General features: G+C 61.2%; 1 protein-coding gene across 2 annotated transcripts; it reads right to left on the bottom strand.

Moving 5' to 3' along the window:
* Window positions 1–4,373: 4,373 nt before the first annotated feature.
* Window positions 4,374–8,490, bottom strand: LOC125107494 (DNA dC->dU-editing enzyme APOBEC-3G-like). Of its 2 annotated transcripts, none has more exons than XM_047742636.1 (5): window positions 8,406–8,490; window positions 7,102–7,246; window positions 5,465–5,744; window positions 4,886–5,001; window positions 4,374–4,596 (listed from the first exon to the last, which is right to left on the bottom strand). In XM_047742636.1, the coding sequence occupies exons 1-5, from the start codon at window positions 8,432–8,434 to the stop codon at window positions 4,588–4,590; spliced, it is 579 nt and encodes a 192-aa protein (XP_047598592.1). In that variant the 5' UTR covers window positions 8,435–8,490; the 3' UTR covers window positions 4,374–4,587. The 2 variants fall into 2 exon arrangements, with proteins under 2 accessions (XP_047598592.1, XP_047598593.1); XM_047742637.1 differs by having other exon boundaries at window positions 4,374–4,599; window positions 7,102–7,238; window positions 8,404–8,488.
* Between the last annotated feature and the right edge of the window lie 9,333 nt (window positions 8,491–17,823).

Consider the following 17,823-nt stretch of genomic DNA (forward strand, 5'->3'; position numbering starts at 1 on the left):
GAAAACCTACAGAAAGGAGCATCTCCCCCAAAGGGAGGAAGGGCCAGTGAGGGGGACATCGGAAAGAGAGGGGGCGAGGGGCACAGGGTGACCCAAACCAGGACCCTTCCTGCACCTGGGGGCAGGCCACACCAGGGTTCATAGGCCTCCTTGGGGTCCCTGAGTCCTCCCGGCATCCTATGAGCTCTGTGGTGGGAGAGGAGACGAGTACCTTCCCTGCAGGGAGCAGAAGCCGCCCTGCCACACAAACCCCCTGTCTGCCTCCTCGCCCCCACAGGGACTCTGTAATTCTCTCCAGTGTCACCTACCCAGGACCCTGCCTCCACACTCAGCACAGGCCAGAATCTTCCCCCTGGGGGCTGGCTGGGCACTCCCCAGCACCCCTGCCAGGCCGCTGACCCCTGAAAGCCCCACCTCACCGCACCACTCCCCTCGCTGGGTCCCAGGCCCTGTCATCTGCGGGGATGACCTGTGGTGGGGTCCGGGCTGCAAAGTCCTCAGGCAGGGGTGTCTGTGCTCAAGTTAGGGACGTAGGCCTTCAAGGCCCATTCGGAACCAGGACTCCAGGAAATGGCCCATGGGACCCGGCCTCCCCGGTGTGCTCCCAGCTACACCAGAATGTTCTCCACGCATGTGTGCCCCATTTCCACATGGCGAGATTCCCGCCCACAGGGAAGGCAAGTCTGGGTCAGTCCTTCCCTGTGTCCCCCAGCCACCGAACAGCACCCAGGAGCCCCACCTCATGGACCCACCCTGGGGGGTACCAGGGATGCAAGGCCCGGCCAGGCAGCGTCCTGCCCAAAAGGAGATCCCAGTCTGAAGCAGACAGGGAGGACCCGGGGCCCCACTTCTCCATCCCAGAGACCCCCCTCTATCCATGACTGGATCCTGTAGTCTAGACTTGGCCCCCCAGCCGAGGGGATGACTCAGGACAGGGCACCCTTCCTCGTTGTCCACGCCCACCGCACGCCGACAGCACGTCTGTGTTACACATGCCGGGAGGACAGGTATGGGGTTGGGAAGAGACCCACCAGCTGCACTTTTCTCCCTGCCCATCGGGCGTGTCTTGGCCTGTCCCCGCCTGGTGCCTGGCTGTGGAGGACGTCCTTGGGAAGCCACACGGCCACCACTGGCCAGTTGCATGGCTGGTAACATAGGTAAGTCTTGTGACACCTGTGCACTGCCCGAGAAAGATAAAGGCTTCTGGGGGCATGTGGCTGCTAAAGGTGGGGGGTGGGGAGGCCAAAGGAAGGTGCAGAGGGCTTTCTGGGGTCGAGGGTGGTGCTTTTTCCTCTCTCTCTGTGTCTCCAACCAGTGGGACCAGCCTGGGAACTTTGGTGGCCTTTGCTGGGAGCCCCTGGGCTGCCCAGCCCTGAATTCAGCTGGTCTATGAAGGCACATCTCATGCTTTTCTCTGTTAGAGTTGGGGACACGGTCACCCCTGAGACCCAGAGGCTGCCTCCTGCCTTCCTCAGGCCCCCGATGTGTGATGACTGTCCCCAGGGCCCCCGCCTCAGGTCACTGATCCTCTGTCCACATGGCCACTGGGCTTCCTCCCTGCCCATGGCCTCTGACCCCGTGGGTCCCAACCCAAACCCCTTCTCTGTTGGGGGCAGCTTAGGTGGCCAACATAGGACTGTCTAACGGGGTGACTCTGCTGACCCCACTGTGGAAGGTGGGCCCTTCATCCACAGTAAAGTGAGCTCAGTGTCACAGGGGTTTTGTTCCAGAAGAGAGGCCAGGACCTGGTTTGGGGCTGACCTGCTCCCAGACGGTGGGGGGGGGCGGTTCTGCTCCTCCTCTACCAGGAGCACGAGATGCATCAGGGACAGGGGTGGGGTAGGGGGTCCCCAGGGCTTCTCTCAGCCTCCAGTGGGAGAGGGGCTCCAAGCAGCATGTCACAGGGACGTCTGTGCAAGTGGACCGAAGCTTCGGCATCCAGTTCCTGGGGATTTCCTCTGGCCATCTGCCCACCATGCCCGAGCACCGCTGACACTCAGCGCCGAAGCTTCCTTGAGAACACGGAATACTGGGACCGACCTACTTGTGCTCGTGGGGGACTGGTGGGATCCAGTGAACCGGGGGTCCTCCCCACGTAGAACATCGTGTGTCCTTTTGAATATCGATGCTGTCCTCTCAGTGTTTGAAGAGTGAGCATTCCTTTTATGACAGGTTTCAGATTTGGGGCAGCGAGTACGACAGGCCGGGGGCAGAAAGGGGCCGGCAGGTGTGGACATAGTCTGGGCTCCAGTGCAGGGCAGCAGACCCCCGTGGGACAGAGGCCGACCCCGCTCCCAGGCCTGTGCCCGTCTTCCTCCCCGACTGTTGGCCCCTCCTGAGTCTGAGCTGGAAGTCAGGGGTGACTGGTTTTCCAGAACCTTACCGTGGGCACAAAGGGGGAACAGAGGGGTCCTAGGTTGGCTGTCTTGGGTCTCTATCTCATGTCCCCACATGGCCACTGGGTGCTCCCTTGGGGTCCTATTTAACGCTTGGTTTAAGTAAACGATAAGAAAGCGTGTTAATGGTGGGCTTAGTGTTTGACGGGGTAGTGGTTTAGGTCCTTGGGAAAGTTCTGTCTGTGAAAATAAAGGGTCAGTGGGCTTCCTTTCCGAAAAGTAATTGTTTCCTGCAGGAGCCTATCTAACTTCCTCTTCCAGAAGGAGCCCCTTTATGCTTTCGAACAGGGCATCTGAGACTGGGCTACGGCTGGTCAAACTGCATAAAATCCTGTCCTCACCACTCTCCACTCTGCGGAGGCCCCCGCTGCCCGCGCACATGGCCTCCTCCGTGCCAGTCGGCTCAAGCTGGGAGCCAGAAGGGGCAGGACGGCGGGGGAGGATTTGTGGCCTGAGGGTCCCCAGGAGCAGAGACGTGCCCTCTGTTCTGCACCAGCATCATCTTGTGTGCGGGGGACAACCGTTTCACACCTTGCCCTGAGCCCTGGACCAGTCACACAGCCCCACCCAGTCCCCATCAGTCTGCATCTGCTCTAGGTGACAGGCCTGGAGGCCCATCTTGTTCCCTCTGCAGCACAAAAGGGTCTCCAGAGGAACCCCCGGGGGGAACCGTGTTTCTGGGGTCTCCCGTCTGCCACCCTCCAGGATCGGCCGCGGCTCTTATCCACTGAAGGACGCACAGGCTCTGAAGTTGTCCGGTCTGTTCCCTCTCTCTCCCGCCCCGGGTCTAGGCCACGCCGGCTAGAGGAGCTTCTGTCTGGGGGCAGCTGCCACTGGGGCCCCAGGAGTCCAGCAGGAGAAGACAGGCGCTTGGAGGGGATCTGGGGGGCAAGGCCAGGGGCAGGTGTTCACAGCAGCCTGAGCTCCCCAACTCCTGTCTCCTGGGAGAGAGCCCCGAAGTCCACAGCTAGGGGCAGCTCTCCCTGGAGGGCAGCCCCTCTCCCCCAGCGCCCTGTCCTTAGGCTCCTTCTGTCCTGTCCTCCCTGGGTCCCTCTCCTCTCCATTCTACCCTCTCTCTGGGTCCCTTTGCTCCACCAGCTCCTTCCGTGTGGGGTGCAGCCCTCCCTGACTGAGCCCTTTCCTCCCACGGAGCACCGCGGCCCTCTCTCCCTTCCTCTCTGTCCCTCCCTTGTCTCCACCTGAGTCAGGACTCTCCCCAGCCCCTTCCGGTCACCCTGGCAGGCAGGACACCCTTTGGGCCCTGACAGGGACGCAGGGTCTGTGAGGATGGACTGTGGACTTGCCCTGGGCCTCAGGAAGGCCTCGTGCACACCCACCAGCTGCTAGGCCTCCCCTCAGGGAGTGTGGACGCCTCGGAGAGCAACGGGAGGGAGACCCCCGGCCTGTGGGGGTCCTGCCCTGCTGTGTGTCCTGTGTGGGCCCCTGCAGGGGACTCTGCCCCAGGTGTCCTGTGTCAGGAAGGGGCAGAGCTCAGCTGCTGAGCAGGGAAGCCCCTCCCTCTGGCTTCCTCCCTGGGCAGCCCAGGGGTGAAGACTGGAGAACCTCCCACTGCCCCACACCTCAGGTGTGCGGGTTCCTCCCCAGTATTTAGATTCTTTCTTTCTATTCTCTTGCAGCACAGCTGTCATTTCCACTGAGTGCCCCTGACAATAGGATCGGTTGGTGGGGGGAGGTTTCTGATCTCTAGAACCCTGCTCCCCCAGCAAGTCAGGCTTAACTGATTGTTCTCCCAGCGGAGGGAGTTGGTGTGATCCCGCTGAAGGCCCCCCCGGCCCCGAGAAGCGAGAGGTGTCAGCCTGCGGATCTCCGGACTCGGGACACATTTCCAGAGAAAACCTTTGGTAGAAGATCCTTGACATTGCCGTCCATTCTCTGCATTTGAAATCAACTCGTCACTTCTCTAAATGTGGAAAACTCTCCTGACAGCGATGTGTGTGATCTTAATCACGTATATTTGAACCTAAGGTAGATTTTCCAGGACAAGTAAATCTACTCAGAATTTTCAATTCAAGACGACTTCTTCTGGGCTCATGGCCCTTTGCTGGTTTCCGTGGATCAATCTGGAGAAGGCGGTGGAGAGCGGGTCTGCATGGCTTGGGAGGAAGTGTTTTATTCTGCTGTTCACAGAGGCCTCCCGTGCCTGGTCTTTGGCGAGACTGAAGCCCATCCTTCAGGCTTCCTGCTCAGGGAGGAGAACGGGGACTTGCATGGCACAGGCGGGCAGTGGGACAGGTGGGCGGGGGCGACAGAGAAGGGGTCTGGCAGCCCCAGAGATGGGGAACGGAGGGGACCCCAGGAGGTGAGGGAGCAGAGGAATCTGTCCAAGGGGGCGGGAGGGGTGGCATGGCCCCCAGGAGGGAGCAGGTAACCCAGTGGAGGCTGTGAGAGGGGCAGGGAAAGGCCAGGCAATGGAGAGGAGGGAGGAGGGCAGGGGAGGTGGCAGGGAGGGAGGGAGGGAGGCACCTCACCTTGAGAATGTCCTGCAGGGTCTCAGAGAATTTCTGACTCTCCTTGTCCAGACTCTTCCAGGGCTGGAAGCTTCTTCCCTGGTGGAGCACGAAGGTGTCCCAGCAGTGCTCAAACTCTGCAGAGAGGCGGGGGAGGGACGTGAGCCCGGCTCCGGGGAGGGCTGGGGGCCACCTCGGGTCTGACTGTCAACGACAGGCTGTGTCCCTCCTAGCTGCAGCCCTGCTCTCTCTCCTCTGGGGCACCCCGGGACCACCCCTCCCCCGGAACTCTTTCTTCAGGCTGGAACCTCAGCCAGCCTGGCCTCCCTTCTTCCCGCAAACCCCAGTCTCCCTGGCATGCCCACCCACCATTCTCCCTGCCCTTCTGCACACACCTGTCCTGCGCTGACCTCTCTTCTCAGCGACCCTGCTGTCCTCTGCTGTCCTCTGCTGTCCAGGCACCTGGCCTACCCTCCGCATGCAGCCCACAGGGGCCACCCCTAGGGACACTACTCTTGTCCTCCCCCATAGCACCCCCCACCAGGCCTCTCCCTACCCTCCACCCACCACCCCTGTGCCCTGCAGGAGGCCCACACTGACCCCTGGCGGTCATGATGGCGATGCTGGCCCCAGCCCTCTTCAGGGTGCACAGCCCCTGCTCATAGCTTCCCAGGCTGTAGATGCGGGAGGCATAGAGGTTCAGGCTCACGTGACTGTTGTTCCCCAGAAACTCAGCCATACGCTGGGCACAGTCAGCACAGGGGCTCCAGGAGAGAAAGCAGGTGACCCTGTACTGGTGTTCCGGGTTCAGGTTCCAGGACTGGATCTGCTCCAGCAGGAAGGACTCCGCGTGGCGGGAGAGCCTGGGGTCCTGGTCACTCTGGGCACACAAGAGGCAGGAAAGGCTTCTGTCATTGGTGGTGAACACGGGGGAGGGGGCACCAGGGAGAGGCAGGGAGGTCCTGGCCTCAGGCAGGAAATGCAGGGGGAGCCCTTCTCAGAAGGAGATGAATGGGATTTCCCTGCAGTGTTCCCAGGCTCCAGGCTCCCCAGCACTGGCTGACAGGCCAGTGAGGGCAAGTTCCCAGGGACCCGGTGAGCGAGCTGAGCACCTGCATGTGCCTCTGCTCTCTAGGGCTCTGCATCCCGCTCTACCTGCTGGGCCTTCTTCGGATTCTTGAGATTTCATTTATCATGGGATTTGCCTGAAGTTTGACCTTGAAAAGATTGCGTTACAGTATTTCAGCGTGACCACTGAGTTTCTATGTTTGCGCCCCAGGGAAGGGGCTTCAGGACCCTCACCTAGCGGGGCCCTGCAGACAGCAGCAGAAGAGCCCCGGAAAGGGAAAGGGGGGCCGGGGAGCTCCGAGTTCCCTGGCCTGGTGCCCTGGCAGTGGAGGCTTCCTCCAGGAAGGGATCCAGCCCTGTCCTCCCCCACCGCCACCGAACCCCACTCCCACCTTGGCACCAGCGCTCCTGCAAGCTTCTGCCCTGGCCCTCACCCTGCGCTGAGCCCACGGGTGACACAGAAGGGCTCACCGTGCAGGGAGGAATGGGGAAGGGGCACCCAGCAGACAGGCGCCTGGGCACGGGGTGAAGGTCATTGTCGGGGCTCACAGAGCTGTGGAGACGGGTGCAACCTATCCAGGGACGGATTGTCAGCCCGGGACCGGGAGCAAGTCAGGTCAGCAGTGCCAACTCAAAGATCTGGGCATAGTGGGATGGGGACGTGGGGACCGAGTGGGGCTCCCTGGGCGATGCTGGAGTGGGGAGCAGTGCCTTGGGCAGGATCTCCAGCAGTGGGCAGGGGTCCTGCCAGGGCATCTGCTGGTGAGCTGGCGGAGCGTCGAGGGCCAACAGATCTCAGGCTCTGTGGCAGGCAGCCGCCCCAGGCAGGGGCCAGGGAAAAAGCTGACCCCTTGTCCAGACGCCTTTTCCCCTGTCCTATCCCTTCCTCAGAGGCACAGCAGTGGGGGGTAGGAGTGGAAGGAGTGTCATTCGGTGAAAAGGGTTGATGGTGCCAGTCCCTGGGACAGTGTGACTGCTTTCTGACGTGTGGCTCCAACCCAGAAACCACAGCAGAAACAGTCCCCACCTGACACTAAGCTGAGGGGTGGCCGTTGGGGGACCGAAGGGGAAACATTGGTGAGACCTGCTCAGGTCCAGCCAGAACGTTCTACCGCGAACCACCCAGGATGGGGAGGCCGTGCGAGCTGCGATCCGGCTTGACTGGTCACCTTATTGCGCAGGACGCCCTTGTCCTGGCCCGGAGGAATCCCGGATCCCTGACCGGGATGCTCCACCTCGTAGCACAGGTAGGTCTTGCACACCCTCCTATCATTGTGGAAGTTCTCGGTGAAAGTGTCCTCATCCAGCAGCTGCCTGTGGACAAAAGTGTGGCGGAGGGGCTGAAGATGTGGCCTCCCCCTGGAGTATGGAGAGTCCTCTTGCTGAGGGATGTTTGGCACAGAAGAGAGATTTTACATTAAAATGAAGATACTCGGGGGTGGGTGCGTGGCTCATTGGGTTAAGCCTCTGCCTTCAGCTCAGGTCATGATCCCAGGGTCATGGAATCAAGCCCCACATCGGGCTCTCTGCTCAGCAGGGAGCCTGCTTCTCCGTCTCTCTCTGCCTGCCTCTCTGCCCACTTGTGATCTCTGTCTGTCAAATAAATAAATAAAATGATTTTTTTAAAAAAACACTGAAGATTCTCGATCTTGAAACAACTCAATTCTTTCTTACGGGCTCCTTCCTTTTGCTGGTATCCCATACCCTTTCTCCCTGCACCCCACATTCTGGCCAGACCCACAGAGGACGGGCTTCCACTGGCTTTGCTGGATCCACCCAGCCTCCCTCTGGGACCCCATCTGGGAGCTTCTGGGGGGCCTGCCCGGTGCTCTGTCAGGGGACCCGCAGGAGTCGCCCAGGGCGCTCAGACCCTCTGCTGGGTTCTCCCCCTCCGCCCATGGTAGGCTCTCATCCCATCTCCTGGCCTCGCCATCCATCCTTGTCCCTGAGGAGCTACTCCGCTGCGTGGAGGGACATCCCGGGGCTTTCCCCTTTGGTTCAAGGTTGGCCCACTCCGCAGTGCGCACCGGGCCCACACACACCCGTGCAGGACCACTGCCAAAAAGAGGACCCAGGAGCCTCAACTTCTTAAAGAGTCGTGGGATTTTCCCTAATGATGAAAATACCAAAGCCCTTTGCAGGCCCGAAATCTTAAAGCTGAATGGGACCTCCTGCCTCTCTGCTCAGAGGGATTCCCCGGCAGGAAGCATAGATTCCCAAGGGCACTGGAGGAAGCCAAGGATGGGGACCTTTGGGGACAATTCCCCAGGAGCCCGGGCGAGGCTGGTTGGACAAGCAGACTGGGCATCGGCGGACGGGGCTCGGTGGGCCCGGGAAGGGCCAGCAGGAACAGGCAAAGAAGAGCAGGGACCCCCAAGGGTCCAGGAGGAGACCTCAAGGGAGTGGCATGTCCCCATCGGGCAGCCCCGAGGAGGGGCTCAGAAGCAGAGGGGATGTAGAGGAATGGGGTTACCTGTCCCAGGCCTCTGAGCCAGCATCCATGTCTCGGTCCCTTCACCACCTCTGACTCTGTGTCTGCGGCTTCTCTCCCTCGTCACGCCTATGCCGTGCTCTCGGGGTGCTAGTCAAGGACCCAGGCACCTTATAAGCCATCAGAGCTCCTGGAACCCGCTGAGCTGGTATTGCTGGGACACACCCCTTCCTAGACTCGGGCTACTCATGTCACCCTCATGGGTGTTGACGAAGGAGGAACTTCTCTGCCAGCGGTCACATCCCTAAGTCCTCAGGGTCAAGTTAGGTTTTGGTTTCTCTGCTCTGACAAAGGGCCTACCTGGAAGCCTCGAGGAGTGACCGAGGGCAGATGGGGTCCAGGGAGAGTCTGGTCTCTCTGGGTAGCAGGGCCCAGCAAGGGAGGAGGTGAGATGACAGGCGTCCGGGCCTGGAGGAAGGTCCTGTCCCAGGGCACGGTGCCGCGGAGGGAAGGCTCCCGGGGAGCCCTACCCTGTGTCCCCCTCAGCAGCCAGCAGGAGCAGGGCCTGGCCCAGCCTCCCCGGGACCAGCTGGGGGAGACCCCTGCACGCACTTGCACACAACAGGGGCGGGGAGGGCGGGAGCATCTGGTCTGAGAGCCTCAGCAGAGCCTTCACCCCTGCACCTGCCAAGGAAGGACGACAAACCCTGACTGAGCTGTCCTCAGGAGCCCAGCACCCAGTGGAGGATGGCAAACTGGCCGTGGGGCATTTGTACCCCGTTACCTGCAGGGGAAAGAGAGGCTCCCAGACGGAATGGGACGTGGCCAGGTCTGCACGGGTGTGGAAGGATGCAGGGATGATGTGGGGATACAGGCCTCCCATGGGGCGGTTCTCTTGTTCTGGTGTTCCCCTCAGGACCACGAGGAATGAGGGGGAATTTGCATTCCCGCCCTGAGCAGGTCCCGGAGTCCACTCTGGCCGTTCATCCCCTTGGTCTGCCCCTCTGTTCCACTGACTCCCCCGTTCTGGCTTCCCTTAGAACCCGCAGTCCTCGCCCAGGGCCGCCCCTCCCTGGGGGATATGTCTGTCCTGGGGTTACCTGGGACAAGTGGGGCCTGAGTCACAGCCTGGCTGCCTGCACCGAGAGCCGCCGGGCTCGTCACCCTCCCAGGCTGTCTAATCTCATCCTGACACTGGGAACCTCAACACCGTGTCCCCTCCTTCTCGGGCGGGCATCCCTGGTCCCGGAGAGATGGGAGGCTGCCCTCCCCGTACCTGCACTGAGGTTCCTCCCCAGTCCTCCATCCTCTAGATCCGGTTCCCTCTAGCGCTGATACCATGCCCTGGGGCCCAGAAGGTCTCGGGCACTCTTGCCCAGTACTCATACTTCCCAGGTCCTAGCCTCTGCACACAGCAGACACACACACCCAGCCGTCTCTAGCCCTCCTGACCTGGAGCCCTCATCCCCACCTGGACTGGGGCTGCAGAGGCCAGACGTGGGCCCCTGAGGATTTCCCGAGCCGGTCCCCAGCTCTCGCCTTCCGTGGTGGGGTGGATGGGGGATCCGGCCCTGAGGAGACCAAGCTCTCCTCCAGGACCCCCTGAAGTCTCTCCAACTCCTCACCCTGCTGGGGTGATCTCTGCTGGTTCTCGCACACCCTATGTTTCCTTGGAGGGACCCCTGTGCACTAAGGCCAATGCTGGGGGCAGACGGTGTCTCTAGGAGTGCAGGGTCCTGCTGCACAACCCCTGGCCCTTGGTGGCCCTCGGAGGGCAGCCCCCCCCCCCCACCCCGCCATCTGCCCCTGCCTTCCCAGGGGGCACCAGTGAGCAGCTAGAGCGCCCGTGTCTCTCTGGGCTGAGCCTGCATCGCTGGCTCTCCTGCCCAAAGGTGCCCCTTCAACCATGCTGTCACCTTTGGTGGGGAGATCAATGGGGGCCCCGTGGCAGGGAGGGCACTTTGCTCCTGCCTCCCCGGGGGCAGACTCCCTACCAGTCTCGCTCCTCTGCCAACAGCTCTGAGGCCTCCAGTTCTGGAAAGTCCTCTGGCACCCCGTCCTTCCCGGATCCCCTGACCCCAGCTTGTCCTGACCCCACACCCCGCATTGGGTGCTGCCCGCTGCCATCTGGCTGCCTGCCCAGAGGCAGACAAGACCGGCCCCACGCGTCTCCATGTCCGGAAGTCGCCTTTGCAGTAAGCGACCAGGACACGGGCAGAGAGAGGATCCGTGTCCTGGGAATGCCAGAGGGACGTCGTGGGGAACAAGGTTTTGTTCTTCTCCCGAAGCTTCTGTCTTGAGTCACCTGAGTCTGGGCGATGAGGGCCAGGAGCTAGAGGGGACACCGCGTGGGCGTGGGTGGACCTCCCCTCTCGGTTCTCATGCCCCTGGTCCTTCCGGAAGGACCCCCTTCCCGGCATCCTCCCACCACCTCCCTAACCCCCCAGAGCTGGACTCCCCGGAGCAGCAGGGGCCCAGGGACTAGTGTGCTCCCGGGCCCGAGCTCCCCGAGGCCAGGGGAGACCATGCTTTGGTAAAGGCCACAGTGGAGCCTGGTGGTGAACTCTGGGTCCAGGAGTCGCGCTCGACACCCCGGACGTGGCCATGACCTAAAAACACGCGGTCCCCGAGGCGGTCCCCCCTAAAAAAAACCTCGGTCCCCGAGGCCAGAAGCAAGAGCAGGGTAATCGTGTCCTCCGCGGGAATGACCGCCCCCTCCCCCAAGTGTGCCTCTGGACCACTGAGTGAACCTGTGAAACGATCCCTACAGGAGTCCTGCTGAAATTCTCCCTCAAAGCGCGCCAGGGTCCCAGAAGGGAGGGGGAGGACCTGGCTCCCTTGTGAGAGCAGATGTGTGCCCACCCCCAAGCCCCGGGCAGGGGCAGGCCATGCCAGGACTTCTCCTGTTCCCCTGTCAGGAAAACTGAGAACAGGGTGGTCTGTCCCGGGGGAGCTGAGACTGGGATCCCAGACACAGACTGAAGCCAGAGGGCCCCAGGGAGGGTGCACGCACCCCTGCTCAGCCTGAGTCTCTCTCTGGGACTCGGGGCATGGAAGGTCCCATTTGTGTCTGGGCCCCAGGCCAGGCTGCTCTGGCTGAGGTCCCAGCCCTGTCCCCTCGTGGATGGCCCCCAAACGCTATAGCCAGGGGCGAGGACAGACTGCCCATGCCCTGCCCAGGACGGAGTAGCGTTCCCGGGCTGTGTCAGGTCCTCTTTCCAGCACCTCTGGGTCGTCCCTGGCTCATGGGCAAAGTTCTGGGACTGGGGTCTGGGGATGACAGGGTCCTGGGGCGACAGGGCCCTGGGGTAGGGGACAGGTCTTCCTGGAACCGACCCTCTGAAGACACTGGCTATGGGGACCCTTCCTCCTGTGGAGACTCTATCCTCTACCTCGATGGCCCGCTCTGCCCTGAGTGACTCATTGTGGATTTTTTGGTGATTTGCTTCTAGTGACAGAAGTAAGGATGGTGTCAGAGCCCAGAAAACAAAACCAAAAGAGTGATTTCATGATGAGTTTCTTCCAACAACTACCCCTTGGGAAGTGTTGACATCCTCTGCTTTCCCGCCTTGGTGAGAGTGATTTGGGTGTGTCTCGGAACCCGGAGGAAGTTCCCCTTTTTTACGTCACTCTGTGTGTGTGTGTGTGTGTGTGTGTGTGTGTGTGTGTGTGTGTTTATCTGTGATTAAGGGCAGCTGCCCAGGCACAGCTGTGTGCCAGGTCCCACATGTGTTTGTATATATGAGACGCCTGAGTTCCCAGGACAGCCTGGTGAAACTAGGAGCTCAAATCCAGCATAAGCCTGTGGTCTCAGAGCCAGGAAGCAGTGCCACTGGCCCTGGGGACAGACCCAGCAATTAAGCAACATCCTTGACCCCTCTGTGACTCCTGCACTAGGTCTGTCTCAGTTCTGAGCACCTGCTCTGGGACGGAGCTCTGAGCAATCCTTCTTGGTGGTTCTGTCACTTGGTGGCTGCTCCTTTCCCCCTGGGCCCTCTCTGGGCATGGCCCTTGACACCTCATCCTTTCCCCTGCCCCTTCCCCAGGAACTGGCTCCATCCTGAATCTCAGGGTGAGCGCTATGCTGAGGCCACAGCTCACCCTGCCCCCCTTCCGTGTATACCCGAAGGGGCTGCTCGAGTATGAGCTGGAGTGGGTAGAGGACGGAGGGATGTGGGTGAATTGAATGAGTTATTAAACAAGGGTAACCCCTCCATTTTTTTAAATAATATCATCATTTGTTGAGGAATAATGATCTCAGACATAATCTAAAGCACTTGACATTTGCTTTGTCATTTAACTGCCACAGCCATCCCCATGGTCCTTCACTGACAATGTCCCTGTGTTTCCGGGGAGAAGCCCGAAGCCCCTGAGCATGGAGAAGTCAGCGCTCAGTGTGAAGTCCAGGCTCTTCCGACAGTCAAACATCCCTACAGAGACCCCACAGAGGAGCTGCTCAGATCCTGGGGCTGCAGGAGGGGCACCTGAGGGACCACAGGAGGGAGGGTCCATCCAGGAGACTGGAGGGGGGTGTGGGGAACTGGGCTGCAGGTGAGGAGCATCAGCAGAGATGTGAGCAGCATGGCCAGCGCCAGAGAGGAGGGTGTGGAGAGAGAGGAGGGTAAGGGGCTTGCATAGGGGACACCCCAAAGAAGGGGCCAGTAAGCAGGAGGGCTCAGAAAGGGGAAGGACAAACAGGGTCTCCAAATGGAACACCACTAGGAACCATAAACGAGGGGGTCTCTCTTGGACCACATTCACATTCGGGAACCACAGTTTCCAGGCAGACGCCAGGGTGTTGGGCTGGCCCTGCCCTCTCTGGCCCTGGGATGAGACACGGTGCCTAGAGGTGCGCAACCCTCTGGTCGAGGAGGAGAATAGCGGAAAACAAACAGGAAGGGCTGAGCTGGGGAAGTGGGGGGCCTGAATTCTGACAGCATCCCCGACTTTATAAAATGGATATTTCCGTGCGACAGAAAGGACACCCAGGAGCCCGGGAGGGAACTCTCGTTCAGAGCCGAGGGAATGCCCAGAGGGCATGTCTGTTACATTTTGGTGATTCGTCTCTCCTGAGAGCCCAGGATGGAGGCCAGACCCCTACTTCCCACCATGGAACCTCCTGTCACCCCAAAGTCTGCGCGCGCGCGCACACACACACACACATGGGCACACAGAACACAACAGTAGGCACAGGGAAAGGAGGGGGAAGGATCCAGGAATGGATCCAGGAGCTCACAGCCCCAAGTCCTAGGTCTCTATCCCTAGGAGGAGGGGCCGTCAGAGATGGGAGGGACAGCTCCACTGGCCCAGACCAGGCAACTGCCCCAGCTTTCCAGAAGGCTCAGGTTGTCAGAGCCTGAAACAGAAACAGCCTCCAGATGCCTTCCTCGGAGAACTCAGAGGTGGGCAGTGGAGGGCCCCACAAGGTACAGTGTGTCTTGGGAGTGACAGAAACTGGGTTAGTTGGGCGCATCCACAGCCTTTTCCCAGCGGAACACCTGTGTCTCTCTGCAGCAGGTATATGTTGGTCAAGTGAACAATACCAATATTACGAGTCAGTTGCCCCGCGAGCTTCTGGGCTGAGGGTCCCAGGGCAGAGCAGAGTTAGGACTCCAGCCCAGCCCAGGACGAGGCCCGGAGCAGGCACGGATAGCCAGGGGCAGAAACAGAATTCTGAGCAGGGAGAATGCGCTGTGGGGAAAACGGAAAGGGACCCCGGGGTGTGGCTCACACCAGTGATGTCCTTCTCCCAGGCTGAGGTGGGGTGGGACATCGGCCTCTGTCTCCGGGCCGTTAACGTTGCACGTACCTCACGTTCAGTGGGTCCCTCCTCCCAATATCCCTGGGACTTCAGGACACACCGCTATACGAAAACTTGGCGTCCCATTCACCTGTGCCTGAGCAAACCACCCAAAATACCATGATCCAGCACCGATAGTCCTACAAGCCCGGACATGATGAAAGGGAACCAGTCCAGGATTACCAGAAACGCCCGAGTGTCTATCTGGGCTCAGACCAATGTCAGAATTTTGAAACTTTCAAAGGGTAGTTGTTGGAAGAAACTCATCATGAAATCACTCTTTTGGTTTTGTTTTCTGGGCTCTGACACCATCCTTACTTCTGTCACTAGAAGCAAATCACCAAAAAATCCACAATGAGTCACTCAGGGCGGAGCGGGCCATCGAGGTAGAGGATAGAGTCTCCACAGGAGGAAGGGTCCCCATAGCCAGTGTCTTCAGAGGGTCGGTTCCAGGAAGACCTGTCCCCTACCCCAGGGCCCTGTCGCCCCAGGACCCTGTCATCCCCAGACCCCAGTCCCAGAACTTTGCCCATGAGCCAGGGACGACCCAGAGGTGCTGGAAAGAGGACCTGACACAGCCCGGGAACGCTACTCCGTCCTGGGCAGGGCATGGGCAGTCTGTCCTCGCCCCTGGCTATAGCGTTTGGGGGCCATCCACGAGGGGACAGGGCTGGGACCTCAGCCAGAGCAGCCTGGCCTGGGGCCCAGACACAAATGGGACCTTCCATGCCCCGAGTCCCAGAGAGAGACTCAGGCTGAGCAGGGGTGCGTGCACCCTCCCTGGGGCCCTCTGGCTTCAGTCTGTGTCTGGGATCCCAGTCTCAGCTCCCCCGGGACAGACCACCCTGTTCTCAGTTTTCCTGACAGGGGAACAGGAGAAGTCCTGGCATGGCCTGCCCCTGCCCGGGGCTTGGGGGTGGGCACACATCTGCTCTCACAAGGGAGCCAGGTCCTCCCCCTCCCTTCTGGGACCCTGGCGCGCTTTGAGGGAGAATTTCAGCAGGACTCCTGTAGGGATCGTTTCACAGGTTCACTCAGTGGTCCAGAGGCACACTTGGGGGAGGGGGCGGTCATTCCCGCGGAGGACACGATTACCCTGCTCTTGCTTCTGGCCTCGGGGACCGAGGTTTTTTTTTAGGGGGGACCGCCTCGGGGACCGCGTGTTTTTAGGTCATGGCCACGTCCGGGGTGTCGAGCGCGACTCCTGGACCCAGAGTTCACCACCAGGCTCCACTGTGGCCTTTACCAAAGCATGGTCTCCCCTGGCCTCGGGGAGCTCGGGCCCGGGAGCACACTAGTCCCTGGGCCCCTGCTGCTCCGGGGAGTCCAGCTCTGGGGGGTTAGGGAGGTGGTGGGAGGATGCCGGGAAGGGGGTCCTTCCGGAAGGACCAGGGGCATGAGAACCGAGAGGGGAGGTCCACCCACGCCCACGCGGTGTCCCCTCTAGCTCCTGGCCCTCATCGCCCAGACTCAGGTGACTCAAGACAGAAGCTTCGGGAGAAGAACAAAACCTTGTTCCCCACGACGTCCCTCTGGCATTCCCAGGACACGGATCCTCTCTCTGCCCGTGTCCTGGTCGCTTACTGCAAAGGCGACTTCCGGACATGGAGACGCGTGGGGCCGGTCTTGTCTGCCTCTGGGCAGGCAGCCAGATGGCAGCGGGCAGCACCCAATGCGGGGTGTGGGGTCAGGACAAGCTGGGGTCAGGGGATCCGGGAAGGACGGGGTGCCAGAGGACTTTCCAGAACTGGAGGCCTCAGAGCTGTTGGCAGAGGAGCGAGACTGGTAGGGAGTCTGCCCCCGGGGAGGCAGGAGCAAAGTGCCCTCCCTGCCACGGGGCCCCCCATTGATCTCCCCACCAAAGGTGACAGCATGGTTGAAGGGGCACCTTTGGGCAGGAGAGCCAGCGATGCAGGCTCAGCCCAGAGAGACACGGGCGCTCTAGCTGCTCACTGGTGCCCCCTGGGAAGGCAGGGGCAGATGGCGGGGTGGGGGGGGGGGGCTGCCCTCCGAGGGCCACCAAGGGCCAGGGGTTGTGCAGCAGGACCCTGCACTCCTAGAGACACCGTCTGCCCCCAGCATTGGCCTTAGTGCACAGGGGTCCCTCCAAGGAAACATAGGGTGTGCGAGAACCAGCAGAGATCACCCCAGCAGGGTGAGGAGTTGGAGAGACTTCAGGGGGTCCTGGAGGAGAGCTTGGTCTCCTCAGGGCCGGATCCCCCATCCACCCCACCACGGAAGGCGAGAGCTGGGGACCGGCTCGGGAAATCCTCAGGGGCCCACGTCTGGCCTCTGCAGCCCCAGTCCAGGTGGGGATGAGGGCTCCAGGTCAGGAGGGCTAGAGACGGCTGGGTGTGTGTGTCTGCTGTGTGCAGAGGCTAGGACCTGGGAAGTATGAGTACTGGGCAAGAGTGCCCGAGACCTTCTGGGCCCCAGGGCATGGTATCAGCGCTAGAGGGAACCGGATCTAGAGGATGGAGGACTGGGGAGGAACCTCAGTGCAGGTACGGGGAGGGCAGCCTCCCATCTCTCCGGGACCAGGGATGCCCGCCCGAGAAGGAGGGGACACGGTGTTGAGGTTCCCAGTGTCAGGATGAGATTAGACAGCCTGGGAGGGTGACGAGCCCGGCGGCTCTCGGTGCAGGCAGCCAGGCTGTGACTCAGGCCCCACTTGTCCCAGGTAACCCCAGGACAGACATATCCCCCAGGGAGGGGCGGCCCTGGGCGAGGACTGCGGGTTCTAAGGGAAGCCAGAACGGGGGAGTCAGTGGAACAGAGGGGCAGACCAAGGGGATGAACGGCCAGAGTGGACTCCGGGACCTGCTCAGGGCGGGAATGCAAATTCCCCCTCATTCCTCGTGGTCCTGAGGGGAACACCAGAACAAGAGAACCGCCCCATGGGAGGCCTGTATCCCCACATCATCCCTGCATCCTTCCACACCCGTGCAGACCTGGCCACGTCCCATTCCGTCTGGGAGCCTCTCTTTCCCCTGCAGGTAACGGGGTACAAATGCCCCACGGCCAGTTTGCCATCCTCCACTGGGTGCTGGGCTCCTGAGGACAGCTCAGTCAGGGTTTGTCGTCCTTCCTTGGCAGGTGCAGGGGTGAAGGCTCTGCTGAGGCTCTCAGACCAGATGCTCCCGCCCTCCCCGCCCCTGTTGTGTGCAAGTGCGTGCAGGGGTCTCCCCCAGCTGGTCCCGGGGAGGCTGGGCCAGGCCCTGCTCCTGCTGGCTGCTGAGGGGGACACAGGGTAGGGCTCCCCGGGAGCCTTCCCTCCGCGGCACCGTGCCCTGGGACAGGACCTTCCTCCAGGCCCGGACGCCTGTCATCTCACCTCCTCCCTTGCTGGGCCCTGCTACCCAGAGAGACCAGACTCTCCCTGGACCCCATCTGCCCTCGGTCACTCCTCGAGGCTTCCAGGTAGGCCCTTTGTCAGAGCAGAGAAACCAAAACCTAACTTGACCCTGAGGACTTAGGGATGTGACCGCTGGCAGAGAAGTTCCTCCTTCGTCAACACCCATGAGGGTGACATGAGTAGCCCGAGTCTAGGAAGGGGTGTGTCCCAGCAATACCAGCTCAGCGGGTTCCAGGAGCTCTGATGGCTTATAAGGTGCCTGGGTCCTTGACTAGCACCCCGAGAGCACGGCATAGGCGTGACGA

This window comes from Lutra lutra, chromosome 8 (genome assembly GCF_902655055.1).
Source record: "Lutra lutra chromosome 8, mLutLut1.2, whole genome shotgun sequence".
NCBI lineage: Eukaryota > Metazoa > Chordata > Mammalia > Carnivora > Mustelidae > Lutra > Lutra lutra.